At 47.0% G+C, this 15,380-nt stretch overlaps 1 protein-coding gene across 1 annotated transcript in view; it reads left to right on the top strand.

Moving 5' to 3' along the window:
• LOC136610894 (very-long-chain 3-oxoacyl-CoA reductase-B-like) overlaps positions 1-15,380 on the top strand; it is a 37,369-nt gene that overhangs the window by 14,661 nt on the left and 7,328 nt on the right. Inside the window, exon 8 of the mRNA XM_066590093.1 lies at positions 2,110-2,191. Coding sequence (XP_066446190.1) covers positions 2,110-2,191 — 82 coding nt within the window. The remainder of the gene's footprint in view (positions 1-2,109; positions 2,192-15,380) is intronic.

Genomic DNA, 15,380 nt, shown 5'->3' with positions numbered 1-15,380 from the left:
GCTCCCCCACCGTGCGATCGGAGGGGGCTGTTCCATTGTCAGGGCAGCCTGGTGCCTTCTGGAGGCCCTCAGGACTGCCATGAATGATTGTCTATTAGAACATAATATAATAATGTAATACTATATTATTGCATTACACTGTATGAACGATCCCAGGTTCAAGTCCCCGATGGGGACTAAAAAAAAGTAAAAGCAAGTTGTATTAAATATTAGAAAAAATAAAAAGTAGTAACAGTTTTAAAAGAAAAAACACTCTTTTCCTGGTCATCTCATCAAAATAAATTGGTGTCACCGTATCCACAAAAGTCCGGATTATGAAAACAGCACATTATTAATCCTCCATAGTGAACATGCAGTGCCACAACTGTGCTCATCTTTGTCCCCCCCCCATACTCAGGAGGAAATGGAATAAAACAGCAAATCTAATAAATACTATGTACCATGATAGGTCCTCACCCGATACCCCTGTGCAACCCTTTCGTTTTCTCATGTTTATTCGCTAAAATTCTCTCTTTCCCCTTCTAGCCCTAATTTTTCCCGAACCCACCTACATGTTGGGATAACTACTTTGATGCTGGTTATGTATCTTGAGCCGATGATCGGCTTATTGGCGCTGTTGCAGGCGGGTGCCGGCTGTAAGAATCAGCCGTGATCTCCATAACCACGATGAATGTGCAGAATGTAATCTTACGCCCTGTGTCATTAAGGGGTTAAAAAACTATATAAATTTGGTATCACCGAAATCATACTGACTCACGGAATAAAGAGAACGACATTTTTATGGCTTTGTGATCATAAAAGCGAATGCCTGCCAAAAATTGCGCCGTTTGATTTTTTTTCCATTTCTCTCCACTTGGAAAGTTTTTTTTCAGTTTGCGGCTCATTATATTATACAATTATAAACCATTAAAGATACAACTTGCCTCACAGAAAAGAACCCTCAGGGGACCGCGGAACCGCGAAAAGGGAATTAGGACTTTTAGGAAAGTGGAGAGGAAAAAAAAAGGGGGCAGAAGCAGGAAGGGGTTAAAGGGGCTTTCCAGGACTAAGATATTGGTAGTCTATCCTCAGGATAGGTCATCAATATCCGATTAATGGGGGGGGCAACTCCTGGCACCCTTGCCAATCTGTGGACAGTTTACCAATATCTTAACCCTTTCACACTCCAGGGTGTGTGAGGTTTGTATGGAGCGGGACTGGGAGACTATCCCCATCCGTACACGGAAAGTGCCAGCTGTCCCTGACAGCCGACACGTGCCGCGGCAGCATGAATGCTGATCATGGAGGTTAACCATTTAAATGCCCTTATCAGTGTTCAGACGTCCTGAAAGTGCCCCCTACAATGAGATCACAAAGTGCTGCGTGGGGCTACCCGAAGGCCCCCAGGGCTGCCAGGACTGATGATCAGCCTGTAGAAAGTTTTAATAGATAGTATAGTGCAATACTATAGTATTACATTACACTCTGAGTGATCCCAGGATCGTAAATTAGACGCTATGCGGACTAAAAAAAAATGTAAGGCTGAGTTTAAGAAAAGTTTACTAAAAATAAAAAAGCAACAAAAAGTAAAAAAACGAACAAAAAAAACAACTTTCCACGTATTTATAATGAAATAAATAAAAAATAAACGTAATATCACTGCGTCCGGAAGAGTTCAATCTACTAAAGTACGCATTATTTATTCCACAAATTGAAGGTGGTCAGACAAAAAAACAAAAAAAACGACAGAATTGTGCTTTTTTTTGTCACCCAGTCTCCAAAAAAAAGGGCTTCAAAAGTCTCAGGAACTCCAAAATGGCAGCTAGAGAAACTACAGGCAGTCCTGCAAACAACAAGCCTTCCCACAATCATGTTGTGGCGGTCAGAAGGCGCGGCTGGAAATAATTTCATCCTTTTTGCAAAGAAATTTTTTTTTTGTAAAAGTAGTACAGAAAAAAAAGCCTGCATAAGTTTGGTATCGCAGTGATTGTAGCGACCCCCAGGATCAGGACCCCGTCTACAGCAGAGTCCCCACATAGCCATATCACTATGCAAGCTGGGAGGTTGTAGATATCGATGTGGCGATGACTGATGGGATGCTGACTGGCATTGTCCTCTCTTTCTTCATAGGAAAAAAGGTCTGATCATCAACCTCTCCTCTGCTGCTGGGGCCCGTCCTTATCCAATGATCACGATGTACGGCGCTACTAAGGTACCTATAGAAAACATTGGCAGTTACATCAGGATCGCCATCTTTTGTCCTAAAACGGGTGGCGCCCCCCTCAGGAATACACGTCCACAATGTAGTTTCCATTTAAAACTGCTCCACAGCCCAGCAATGGTCACACCTTATTACATTTTTCACAGTCCATGACATCCAAACAAACTCCTGGCCGTCTGTCCTTTAGCTAAACATGTTACCCTGCCCTTGGTACCAGACCTAGTGCCACTGAACATCAACCCGAACAGATTTACTTGCGTACCATCACAGAGGCTCCAGTGAACAGCCGGTCTCTTCCCAAGACTTGAGCATCTCCTGACAGCCTCACCCCTCTCTTTCAGAGCACATTCAGGGGTCTCATAATTCAACTAATTAGCTGGTTTCAACTCAAGCCCATGAATAGTCATATGACATCTGTTTCTCATGTTTCTATATAGAATCAGAGCGACACGAAGGTCCAGTATAGATTTCTATAGAAGCCCTATAATGGATTCCATAATGCAGCATGAGGCTGGAGGAGCCTCCTACACGATCAGACAAGGAAGCTCCTGGGAAGGTTCTTTCCCTGATCGCTGGGTGATCGTCAGCACCTTCACACAACCCGATGAGAGAGGAAGCATAACTTTGTTTGGGGATCGCACTTTTTATGAAGAACAACAAAAAAAAACAGCTTTCCCCGGCAGCACCCCCCCCCCCCTCCCCACCCCCCGTGTGAGTGGGGGTTGTGCTGCTGACAACAACGAAAGTAACTTACAGTAACTCTTAGTATAAAAGCAAACAATTATATAACCAATCAATCATACATATTCACAAAGGCCCGATAGACAAGCACCAATCTCATTATATATTACTGTAGGGGATCCGTGTCCTGTCTGTGGTCAGTATATGTGTGACTGTGTGTAGGGGATCCGTATCCTGTCTGTGGTCAGTATATATATGACTGTGTGTAGGGGATCCATGTCCTCTCTGTGGTCAGTATATGTGTGACTGTGTGTAGGGGACCCGTGTCCTGTCTATGGTCAGTATATATATGACTGTGTGTAGGGGATCCGTATCCTGTCTGTGGTCAGTATAAATATGACTGTGTGTAGGGGACCCGTGTCCTGTCTGTGGTCAGCATATATATGACTGTGTGTAGGGGGACCCGTGTCCTGTCTGTGGTCAGTATATATGTGACTGTGTGTAGGGGGATCCGTGTCCTGTCTGTGGTCAGTATATGTGTGACTGTGTGTAGGGGATATGTGTCCTGTCTGTGGTCAGTATATATGTGACTGTGTGTAGGGGACCCGTGTCCTGTCTGTGGTCAGTATATATATATGACTGTGTGTAGGGGATCCGTGTCCTGTCTGTGGTCAGTATATATGTGACTGTGTGTAGGGGACCCGTGTCCTGTCTGTGGTCAGTATATGTGTGACTGTGTGTAGGGGATCCGTATCCTCTCTGTGGTCAGTATATGTGTGACTTTGTGTAGGGGATCCGTGTCCTGTCTGTGGTCAGTATATGTGTGACTGTGTATAGTGGATCCGCATCCTCTCTGTGGTCAGTATATGTGTGACTGTGTGTAGGGGATCTGTGTCCAGTCTGTGGTCAGTATATGTGTAATTGTGTGTAGGGAATCCGTGTCTCGTCTGTGGTCAGTATATGTGAGACTGTGCATAGGGGACCCGTGTCCTGTCTATGGTCAGTATATATATAACTGTGTGTATATAATCCGTGTCCCGTTTGCGGTCAGTACATATATGACTGTGTGGGGGGGATCCGTGTCATGTCTATGGTCAGTATATGTGTGACTGTGTGTAGGGAAATCCGTGTCCTGTCTGTGGTCAGTATATGTGTAATTGTGTGTAGGGGGATCAGTGTCCTGTCTGTGGTCAGTATATGTGTGACTGTGTGTGGGGGATCCGTGTCCTGTCTGTGGTCAGTATATGTGTGACTGTGTGTAGGGGATCCGTGTCCTGTCTATGGTCAGTATATATATGACAGTGTGTAGGGTGATCCGTGTCCTGTCTGTGGTCAGTATATGTGTAATTGTGTGTAGGGGGATCAGTGTCCTGTCTGTGGTCAGTATATGTGTGACTGTGTGTAGGGGGATCAGTGTCCTGTCTGTGGTCAGTATATGTGTAATTGTGTGTAGGGAATCCGTGTCTCGTCTGTGGTCAGTATATGTGTGACTGTGTGTAGGGGATCCGTGTCCTGTCTCTGGTCAGTATATGTGTGACTGTGTGTAGGGGATCCGTGTCCTGTCTGTGGTCAGTATATATGTGACTGTGTGTAGGGGATCCGTGTCCTGTCTGTGGTCAGTATATATGTGACTGTGTGTAGGGGATCCGTGTCCTGTCTCTGGTCAGTATATATGTGACTGTGTGTAGGGGATCCGTGTCCTGTCTGTGGTCAGTATATGTGTGACTGTGTGTAGGGGATCCGTATACTGTCTGTGGTCAGTATATGTGTGACTGTGTGTAGGGGATCCGTGTCCTGTCTGTGGTCAGTATATGTGTGACTGTGTGTAGGGGATCTGTGTCCAGTCTGTGGTCAGTATATGTGTGACTGTCTGTAGGGGATCTGTGTCTTGTCTGTGGTCAGTATATGTGTGACTGTCTGTAGGGGATTCGTGTCCCGTCTATGGTCAGTATATATATATGACTGTGTGTAGGGGAATCCATGTCCCGTCTGTGGTTTGTATATGTGTGACTGTCTGTAGGGGATTCGTGTCCTGTCTGTGGTCAGTATATATGTGACTGTGTGTAGGGGATCCGTGTCCTGTCTGTGGTCAGTATATGTGTGACTGTCTGTAGGGGATTCGTGTCCTGTCTGTGGTCAGTATATATGTGACTGTGTGTAGGGGAATCCATGTCCCGTCTGTGGTCAGTATATATGTGACTGTGTCTAGGGGGATCCGTGTCCTGTCTGTGGTCAGTATATGTGTGACTGTGTGTAGGGGGATCCGTGTCCTGTCTGTGGTCAGTATATGTGTGACTGTGTGTAGGGGGATCCGTGTCCTGTCTGTGGTCAGTATATGTGTAACTGTGTGTAGGGATATCCGTGTCCTGTCTCTGGTTAGTATATGTGTGACTGTGTGTAGGGGATCTGTGTCCCGTTTGCGGTCAGTACATATATGACTGTGTGGGGGGAATCCGTGTCCCGTTTGCGGTCAGTACATATATGACTGTGTTGGGGGGAATCCGTGTCATGTCTGTGGTCAGTATATGTGTGACTGTGTGTAGGGGGATCAGTGTCCTGTCTGTGGTCAGTATATGTGTAATTGTGTGTAGGGAATCCGTGTCTCGTCTGTGGTCAGTATATGTGAGACTGTGCATAGGGGACCCGTGTCCTGTCTATGGTCAGTATATATATAACTGTGTGTATATAATCCGTGTCCCGTTTGCGGTCAGTACATATATGACTGTGTGGGGGGGATCCGTGTCATGTCTATGGTCAGTATATGTGTGACTGTGTGTAGGGAAATCCGTGTCCTGTCTGTGGTCAGTATATGTGTAATTGTGTGTAGGGGGATCAGTGTCCTGTCTGTGGTCAGTATATGTGTGACTGTGTGTAGGGGGATCAGTGTCCTGTCTGTGGTCAGTATATGTGTAATTGTGTGTAGGGGGATCAGTGTCCTGTCTGTGGTCAGTATATGTGTGACTGTGTGTAGGGGGATCAGTGTCCTGTCTGTGGTCAGCATATGTGTAATTGTGTGTAGGGAATCCGTGTCTCGTCTGTGGTCAGTATATGTGTGACTGTGTGTAGGGGATCCGTGTCCTGTCTGTGGTCAGTATATATGTGACTGTGTGTAGGGGATCCGTGTCCTGTCTTTGGTCAGTATATATGTGACTGTGTGTAGGGGATCCGTGTCCTGTCTCTGGTCAGTATATATGTGACTGTGTGTAGGGGATCCGTGTCCTGTCTGTGGTCAGTATATGTGTGACAGTGTGTAGGGGGATCCGTGTCCTGTCTCTGGTCAGTATATATGTGACTGTGTGTAGGGGATCCGTGTCCTGTCTCTGGTTAGTATATGTGTGACTGTGTGTAGGGGATCCGTGTCCTGTCTGTAGTCAGTATATATGTGACTGTGTGTAGGGGATGCCTGTCATGTCTGTGGTTAGTATATGTGTGACTGTGTGTAGGGGATCCGTGTCCTGTCTGTGGTCAGTATATATGTGACTGTCTGTAGGGAATCAGTGTCCTGTCTGTGGTCAGTATATGCGTAATTGTGTGTAGGGGGATCCGTATCCTCTCTCTGGTCAGTATATGTGTGACTGTGTGTAGGGGATCTGTGTCTCGGATGTGGTCAGTATATGTGAGACTGTGCATAGGGGACCCGTGTCCTGTCTATGGTCAGTATATATATAACTGTGTGTATATAATCCGTGTCCCGTTTGCGGTCAGTACATATATGACTGTGTGGGGGGGATCCGTGTTATGTCTATGGTCAGTATATGTGTGACTCTGTGTGGGGGATCCGTGTCCTGTCTGTGGTCAGTATATATATGACTGTGTGTAGGGGATCCTTGTCCTGTCTTTGGTCAGTATATATGTGACTGTGTGTAGGGGATCCGTGTCCTGTCTGTGGTCAGTATATGTGTGACTGTGTGTAGGGGGATACGTGTCCTGTCTGTGGTCATTATATATGTGACTGTGTGTAGGGGATCCGTGTCCTGTCTGTGGTCAGTATATGTGTGACTGTGTGTAGGGGGATCCGTGTCCTGTCTGTGGTCAGTATATATGTGATTGTGTGTAGGGGATCCGTGTCCTGTCTGTGGTCAGTATATGTGTAATTGTGTGTAGGGGATCCGTGTCCTGTCTGTGGTCAGTATATGTGTAATTGTGTGTAGGGGGATCAGTGTCCTGTCTGTGGTCAGTATATGTGTAATTGTGTGTAGGGGATCCGTGTCTCGTCTGTGGTCAGTATATGTGAGACTGTGCATATGGGACCCGTGTCCTGTCTGTGGTCAGTATATGTGTGACTGTGTGTAGGGGATCCATGTCCTGTCTGTGGTCAGTATATGTGTGACTGTGTGTAGGGGATCCGTGTCCTGTCTGTGGTCAGTATATGTGTGACTGTGTGTAGGGGATCCGTGTCCCGTCTGTGGTCAGTATATGTGTAATTGTGTGTAGGGGGATCCGTGTCCTGTCTGTGGTCAGTATATGTGTGACTGTGTGTAGGGGGATCCGTGTCCTGTCTGTAGTCAGTATATATATGACTGTGTGTAGGGGATCCCTGTCATGTCTGTGGTCAGTATATGTGTGACTGTGTGTAGGGGATCCGTATCCTGTCTGTAGTCAGTATATATATGACTGTGTGTAGGGGATCCCTGTCATGTCTGTGGTTAGTATATGTGTGACTGTGTGTAGGGGATCCGTATACTGTCTCTGGTCAGTATATATGTGACTGTCTGTAGGGAATCAGTGTCATGTCTGTGGTCAGTATATGTGTAATTGTGTGTAGGGGGATCCGTGTCCTGTCTCTGGTCACTATATGTTTGACTATATGTAGGGGATCCGTGTCCTGTCTATGGTCAGTATATATATAACTGTGTGTATATAATCTGTGTCCCGTTTGCGGTCAGTACATATATGACTGTGTGGGGGGGATCCGTGTCATGTCTATGGTCAGTATATGTGTGACTGTGTGTAGGGGATCCGTGTCCTCTCTGTGGTCAGTATATGTGTAATTGTGTGTAGGGGATCCTTGTCCTGTCTGTGGTCAGTATATGTGTGACTGTGTGTAGGGGATCCGTGTCCTGTCTGTGGTCAGTATATGTGTGACTGTGTGTAGGGGATCCGTGTCCTGTCTTTGGTCAGTATATGTGTAATTGTGTGTAGGGGGATCAGTGCCCTGTCTGTGGTCAGTATATGTGTGACTGTGTGTAGGGGATCCGTATACTGTCTGTGGTCAGTATATATGTGACTGTCTGTAGGGGATCTGTGTCCTGTCTGTGGTCACTATATGTGTGACTGTGTGTAGGGGATCCGTGTCCTGTCTTTGGTCAGTATACGTGTGACTGTGTGTAGGGGATCCGTGTCCTGTCTTTGGTCAGTATACATGTGACTGTGTGTAGGGGATCCGTGTCCTGTCTGTGGTCAGTATATGTGTAACTGTGTGTAGGGGATCCGTGTCCTGTCTGTGGTCAGTATATATGTGACTGTGTGTAGGGGATCCGTGTCCTGTCTGTGGTCAGTATATATGTGACTGTGTGTAGGGGATCCGTGTCCTGTCTGTGGTCAGTATATGTGTAATTGTGTGTAGGTGGATCAGTGTCCTGTCTGTGGTCAGTATATGTGTGGCTGTGTGTAGGGGATCCGTATACTGTCTGTGGTCAGTATATATGTGACTGTCTGTAGGGGATCGGTGTCCTGTCTGTGGTCAGTATATATGTGACTGTGTGTAGGGGATCCATGTCCTGTCTGTGGTCAGTATATATGTGACTGTGTGTAGGGGATCCGTGTCCTGTCTGTGGTCAGTATATATGTGACTGTGTGTAGGGGATCCGTGTCCTGTCTGTGGTCAGTATATGTGTAATTGTGTGTAGGTGGATCAGTGTCCTGTCTGTGGTCAGTATATGTGTGACTGTGTGTAGGGGATCCGTGTCCTGTCTGTGGTCAGTATATGTGTAACTGTGTGTAGGGGATCCGTGTCCTGTCTGTGGTCAGTATATATGTGACTGTGTGTAGGGGATCCATGTCCTGTCTGTGGTCAGTATATGTGTAATTGTGTGTAGGGGGATCAGTGTCCTGTCTGTGGTCAGTATATGTGTGACAGTGTGTAGGTGGATCCGTATACTGTCTGTGGTCAGTATATGTGTGACTGTCTGTAGGGGATCCGTGTCCCGTCTGTGGTCAGTATATATGTGACTGTGTGTAGGGGATCCGTATCCTCTCTGTGGTCAGTATATGTGTGACTGTGTGTAGGGGGATCAGTGTCCTGTCTCTGGTCAGTATATATATGACTGTGTGTAGGTGATCCGTGTCCTGTCTGTGGTCAGTATATGTGTGACTGTGTGTAGGGGATCCGTATCCTCTCTGTGGTCAGTATATGTGTGACTGTGTGTAGGGGATCCGTGTCCTGTCTGTGGTCAGTATATGTGTGACTGTGTGTAGGGGATCCGTATCCCGTCTGCAGTCAGTATATATATGACTGTGTGTAGGGGATCCGTATCCCGTCTGCAGTCAGTATATATATGACTGTGTGTAGGGGATCCCTGTCATGTCTGTGGTTAGTATATGTGTGACTGTGTGTAGCGGGATCCGTATCCTCTCTGTGGTCAGTATATGTGTGACTGTGTGTAGGGGATCTGTGTCCCGTTTGCGGTCAGTACATATATGACTGTGTGGGGGGAATCTGTGTCCTGTCTGTGGTCAGTATATGTGTGACTGTGTGTAGGGGATCCGTGTCCTGTCTGTGGTCAGTATATGTGTGACTGTGTGTAGGGGATCCGTGTCCTGTCTGTGGTCAGTATATGTGTAACTGTGTGTAGGGGATCCGTGTCCTGTCTGTGGTCAGTATATATGTGACTGTGTGTAGGGGATCCATGTCCTGTCTGTGGTCAGTATATGTGTAATTGTGTGTAGGGGGATCAGTGTCCTGTCTGTGGTCAGTATATGTGTGACAGTGTGTAGGTGGATCCGTATACTGTCTGTGGTCAGTATATGTGTGACTGTCTGTAGGGGATCCATGTCCCGTCTGTGGTCAGTATATATGTGACTGTGTGTAGGGGGATCCGTGTCCTGTCTGTGGTCAGTATATATATGACTGTGTGTAGGGGGATCAGTGTCCTGTCTCTGGTCAGTATATATATGACTGTGTGTAGGTGATCCGTGTCCTGTCTGTGGTCAGTATATGTGTGACTGTGTGTAGGGGATCCGTATCCTCTCTGTGGTCAGTATATGTGTGACTGTGTGTAGGGGATCCGTGTCCTGTCTGTGGTCAGTATATGTGTGACTGTGTGTAGGGGATCCGTATCCCGTCTGCAGTCAGTATATATATGACTGTGTGTAGGGGATCCGTATCCCGTCTGCAGTCAGTATATATATGACTGTGTGTAGGGGATCCCTGTCATGTCTGTGGTTAGTATATGTGTGACTGTGTGTAGCGGGATCCGTATCCTCTCTGTGGTCAGTATATGTGTGACTGTGTGTAGGGGATCTGTGTCCCGTTTGCGGTCAGTACATATATGACTGTGTGGGGGGAATCTGTGTCCTGTCTGTGGTCAGTATATGTGTAATTGTGTGTAGGCGGATCAGTGTCCTGTCTGTGGTCAGTATATGTGTAATTGTGTGTAGGGGGATCAGTGTCCTTTCTCTGGTCAGTATATGTTTGACTGTATGTAGGGGATCCGTGTCTCGTCTGTGGTCAGTATATGTGAGACTGTGCATAGGGGACCCGTGTCCTGTCTATGGTCAGTATATATATAACTGTGTGTATATAATCCGTGTCCCGTTTGCGGTCAGTACATATATGACTGTGGGGGGGGGATCCGTGTCATGTCTGTGGTCAGTATATGTGTGACTGTGTGTAGGGGGATCCGTGTCCTGTCTGTGGTCAGTATATATATGACTGTGTGTAGGGGATCCCTGTCATGTCTGTGGTCAGTATATGTGTGACTGTCTGTAGGGGATCTGTGTCCTGTCTGTGGTCAGTATATGTGTGACTGTGTGTAGGGGGATCCGTATCCTCTCTGTGGTCAGTATATGTGTGACTGTCTGTAGGGGATCCATGTCCCGTCTGTGGTCAGTATATATGTGACTGTGTGTAGGGGGATCCGTATCCCGTCTGCAGTCAGTATATATATGACTGTGTGTAGGGGATCCCTGTCATGTCTGTGGTCAGTATATATATGACTGTGTGTAGGGGGATCCGTGTCCTGTCTATGGTTAGTATATGTGTGACTGTGTGTAGGGGATCCGTGTCCCGTTTGCGGTCAGTACATATATGACTGTGTGGGGGGGATCCGTGTCATGTCTATGGTCAGTATATATGTGACTGTCTGTAGGGGATCTGTGTCCAGTCTGTGGTCACTATATGTGTGACTGTGTGTAGGGGACCCGTGTCCTGTCTATGGTCAGTATATATATGACAGTGTGTAGGGGGATCCGTGTCCTGTCTATGGTAAGTATATATGTGACTGTGTGTAGGGGATCCGTGTCCCGTTTGCGGTCAGTACATATATGACTGTGTGGGGGGGATTCGTGTAATTTCTGTGGTCAGTATATGTGTGACTGTGTGTAGGGGATCCCTGTCATGTATCTGGTTAGGATATGTGTGACTGTGTGTAGGGGATCCGTGTCCCGTTTGCAGTCAGTACATATATGACTGTGTGGGGGGAATCCGTGTCCTGTCTGTGGTTAGTATATGTGTGACTGTGTGTAGGGGATCCGTGTCCTGTCTGTGGTCAGTATATATGTGACTGTGTGTAGGGGGATCAGTGTCCTGTCTATGGTCAGTATATGTGTGACTGTGTGTAGGGGATCCGTATCCTGTCTGTGGTCAGTATATGTGTGACTGTGTGTAGGGGATCCGTGTCCTGTCTGTGGTCAGTATATGTGTGACTGTGTGTAGGGGGATCCGTGTCCTGTCTGTGGTCATTATATATGTGACTGTGTGTAGGGGATCCGTGTCATGTCTATGGTCAGTATATGTGTGACTGTGTGTGGGGGATCCGTGTCCTGTCTGTGGTCAGTATATATATGACTGTGTGTAGGGGATCCTTGTCCTGTCTTTGGTCAGTATATATGTGACTGTGTGTAGGGGATCCTTGTCCTGTCTGTGGTCAGTATATATGTGACTGTGTGTAGGGGATCCGTGTCCTGTCTGTGGTCAGTATAGGTGTGACTGTGTGTAGGGGGATCCGTGTCCTGTCTGTGGTCATTATATATGTGACTGTGTGTAGGGGATCCGTGTCCTGTCTGTGGTCAGTATATGTGTGACTGTGTGTAGGGGGATCCGTGTCCTGTCTGTGGTCAGTATATATGTGACTGTGTGTAGGGGATCCGTGTCCTGTCTGTGGTCAGTATATGTGTAATTGTGTGTAGGGGGATCAGTGTCCTGTCTGTGGTCAGTATATGTGTAATTGTGTGTAGGGGATCCGTGTCTCGTCTGTGGTCAGTATATGTGAGACTGTGCATATGGGACCCGTGTCCTGTCTATGGTCAGTATATATATAACTGTGTGTATATAATCCGTGTCATGTTTGCGGTCAGTACATATATGACTGTGTGTAGGGGGATCAGTGTCCTGTCTATGGTCAGTATATGTGTGACTGTGTGTAGGGAAATCCGTGTCCTGTCTGTGGTCAGTATATATGTGACTGTGTGTAGTGGATCCGTGTCCTGTCTGTGGTCAGTATATGTGTGACTGTGTGTAGGGGATCCATGTCCTGTCTGTGGTCAGTATATGTGTGACTGTGTGTAGGGGATCCGTGTCCTGTCTGTGGTCAGTATATATGTGACTGTGTGTAGGGGGATCATTGTCCCGTCTGTGGTCAGTATATGTGTAATTGTGTGTAGGGGGATCCGTGTCCTGTCTGTGGTCAGTATATGTGTAATTGTGTGTAGGGGGATCCGTGTCCTGTCTGTGGTCAGTATATGTGTGTCTGTGTGTAGGGGATCCGTATCCTCTCTCTGGTCAGTATATGTGTGACTGTGTGTAGGGGGATCAGTGTCCTGTCTCTGGTCAGTATATGTGTGACTGTGTGTAGGGGATCCGTATCCTGTCTGTAGTCAGTATATATATGACTGTGTGTAGGGGATCCCTGTCATGTCTGTGGTTAGTATATGTGTGACTGTGTGTAGGGGATCCGTATACTGTCTCTGGTCAGTATATATGTGACTGTCTGTAGGGAATCAGTGTCATGTCTGTGGTCAGTATATGTGTAATTATGTGTAGGGGGATCCGTGTCCTGTCTCTGGTCACTATATGTTTGACTATATGTAGGGGATCCGTGTCCTGTCTATGGTCAGTATATATATAACTGTGTGTATATAATCTGTGTCCCGTTTGCGGTCAGTACATATATGACTGTGTGGGGGGGATCCGTGTCATGTCTATGGTCAGTATATGTGTGACTGTGTGTAGGGGATCCGTGTCCTCTCTGTGGTCAGTATATGTGTAATTGTGTGTAGGGGATCCGTGTCCTGTCTGTGGTCAGTATATGTGTGACTGTGTGTAGGGGATCCGTGTCCTGTCTTTGGTCAGTATATGTGTAATTGTGTGTAGGGGGATCAGTGCCCTGTCTGTGGTCAGTATATGTGTGACTGTGTGTAGGGGATCCGTGTCCTGTCTTTGGTCAGTATACGTGTGACTGTGTGTACGGGATCCGTGTCCTGTCTTTGGTCAGTATACATGTGACTGTGTGTAGGGGATCCGTGTCCTGTCTGTGGTCAGTATATGTGTAACTGTGTGTAGGGGATCCGTGTCCTGTCTGTGGTCAGTATATATGTGACTGTGTGTAGGGGATCCGTGTCCTGTCTGTGGTCAGTATATATGTGACTGTGTGTAGGGGATCCGTGTCCTGTCTGTGGTCAGTATATGTGTAATTGTGTGTAGGTGGATCAGTGTCCCGTCTGTGGTCAATATATGTGTAATTGTGTGTAGGGGGATCCGTGTCCTGTCTGTGGTCAGTATATGTGTAATTGTGTGTAGGGTGATCCGTGTCCTGTCTGTGGTCAGTATATGTGTGTCTGTGTGTAGGGGATCCGTATCCTCTCTCTGGTCAGTATATGTGTGACTGTGTGTAGGGGGATCAGTGTCCTGTCTCTGGTCAGTATATGTGTGACTGTGTGTAGGGGATCCGTATCCTGTCTGTAGTCAGTATATATATGACTGTGTGTAGGGGATCCCTGTCATGTCTGTGGTTAGTATATGTGTGACTGTGTGTAGGGGATCCGTATACTGTCTCTGGTCAGTATATATGTGACTGTCTGTAGGGAATCAGTGTCATGTCTGTGGTCAGTATATGTGTAATTGTGTGTAGGGGGATCCGTGTCCTGTCTCTGGTCACTATATGTTTGACTATATGTAGGGGATCCGTGTCCTGTCTATGGTCAGTATATATATAACTGTGTGTATATAATCTGTGTCCCGTTTGCGGTCAGTACATATATGACTGTGTGGGGGGGATCCGTGTCATGTCTATGGTCAGTATATGTGTGACTGTGTGTAGGGGATCCGTGTCCTCTCTGTGGTCAGTATATGTGTAATTGTGTGTAGGGGATCCGTGTCCTGTCTGTGGTCAGTATATGTGTGACTGTGTGTAGGGGATCCGTGTCCTGTCTTTGGTCAGTATATGTGTAATTGTGTGTAGGGGGATCAGTGCCCTGTCTGTGGTCAGTATATGTGTGACTGTGTGTAGGGGATCCGTGTCCTGTCTTTGGTCAGTATACGTGTGACTGTGTGTAGGGGATCCGTGTCCTGTCTTTGGTCAGTATACATGTGACTGTGTGTAGGGGATCCGTGTCCTGTCTGTGGTCAGTATATGTGTAACTGTGTGTAGTGGATCCGTGTCCTGTCTGTGGTCAGTATATATGTGACTGTGTGTAGGGGATCCGTGTCCTGTCTGTGGTCAGTATATATGTGACTGTGTGTAGGGGATCCGTGTCCTGTCTGTGGTCAGTATATGTGTAATTGTGTGTAGGTGGATCAGTGTCCTGTCTGTGGTCAGTATATGTGTGGCTGTGTGTAGGGGATCCGTATACTGTCTGTGGTCAGTATATATGTGACTGTCTGTAGGGGATCGGTGTCCTGTCTGTGGTCAGTATATGTGTGACTGTGTGTAGGGGATCCGTGTCCTGTCTTTGGTCAGTATATGTGTAATTGTGTGTAGGGGGATCCGTGTCCTGTCTGTGGTCAGTATATGTGTGACTGTGTGTAGGGGATCCGTGTCCTGTCTGTGGTCAGTATATGTGTAACTGTGTGTAGGGGATCCGTGTCCTGTCTGTGGTCAGTATATATGTGACTGTGTGTAGGGGATCCATGTCCTGTCTGTGGTCAGTATATGTGTAATTGTGTGTAGGGGGATCAGTGTCCTGTCTGTGGTCAGTATATGTGTGACAGTGTGTAGGTGGATCCGTATACTGTCTGTGGTCAGTATATGTGTGACTGTCTGTAGGGGATCCATGTCCCGTCTGTGGTCAGTATATATGTGACTGTGTGTAGGGGGATCCGTGTCCTGTCTGTGGTCAGTAT

Source organism: Eleutherodactylus coqui, chromosome 2, assembly GCF_035609145.1.
Source record: "Eleutherodactylus coqui strain aEleCoq1 chromosome 2, aEleCoq1.hap1, whole genome shotgun sequence".
Lineage (NCBI taxonomy): Eukaryota > Metazoa > Chordata > Amphibia > Anura > Eleutherodactylidae > Eleutherodactylus > Eleutherodactylus coqui.
Note: the sequence above shows the minus strand (reverse complement) of the source record. Positions and strands in the feature narration are given on the sequence as shown.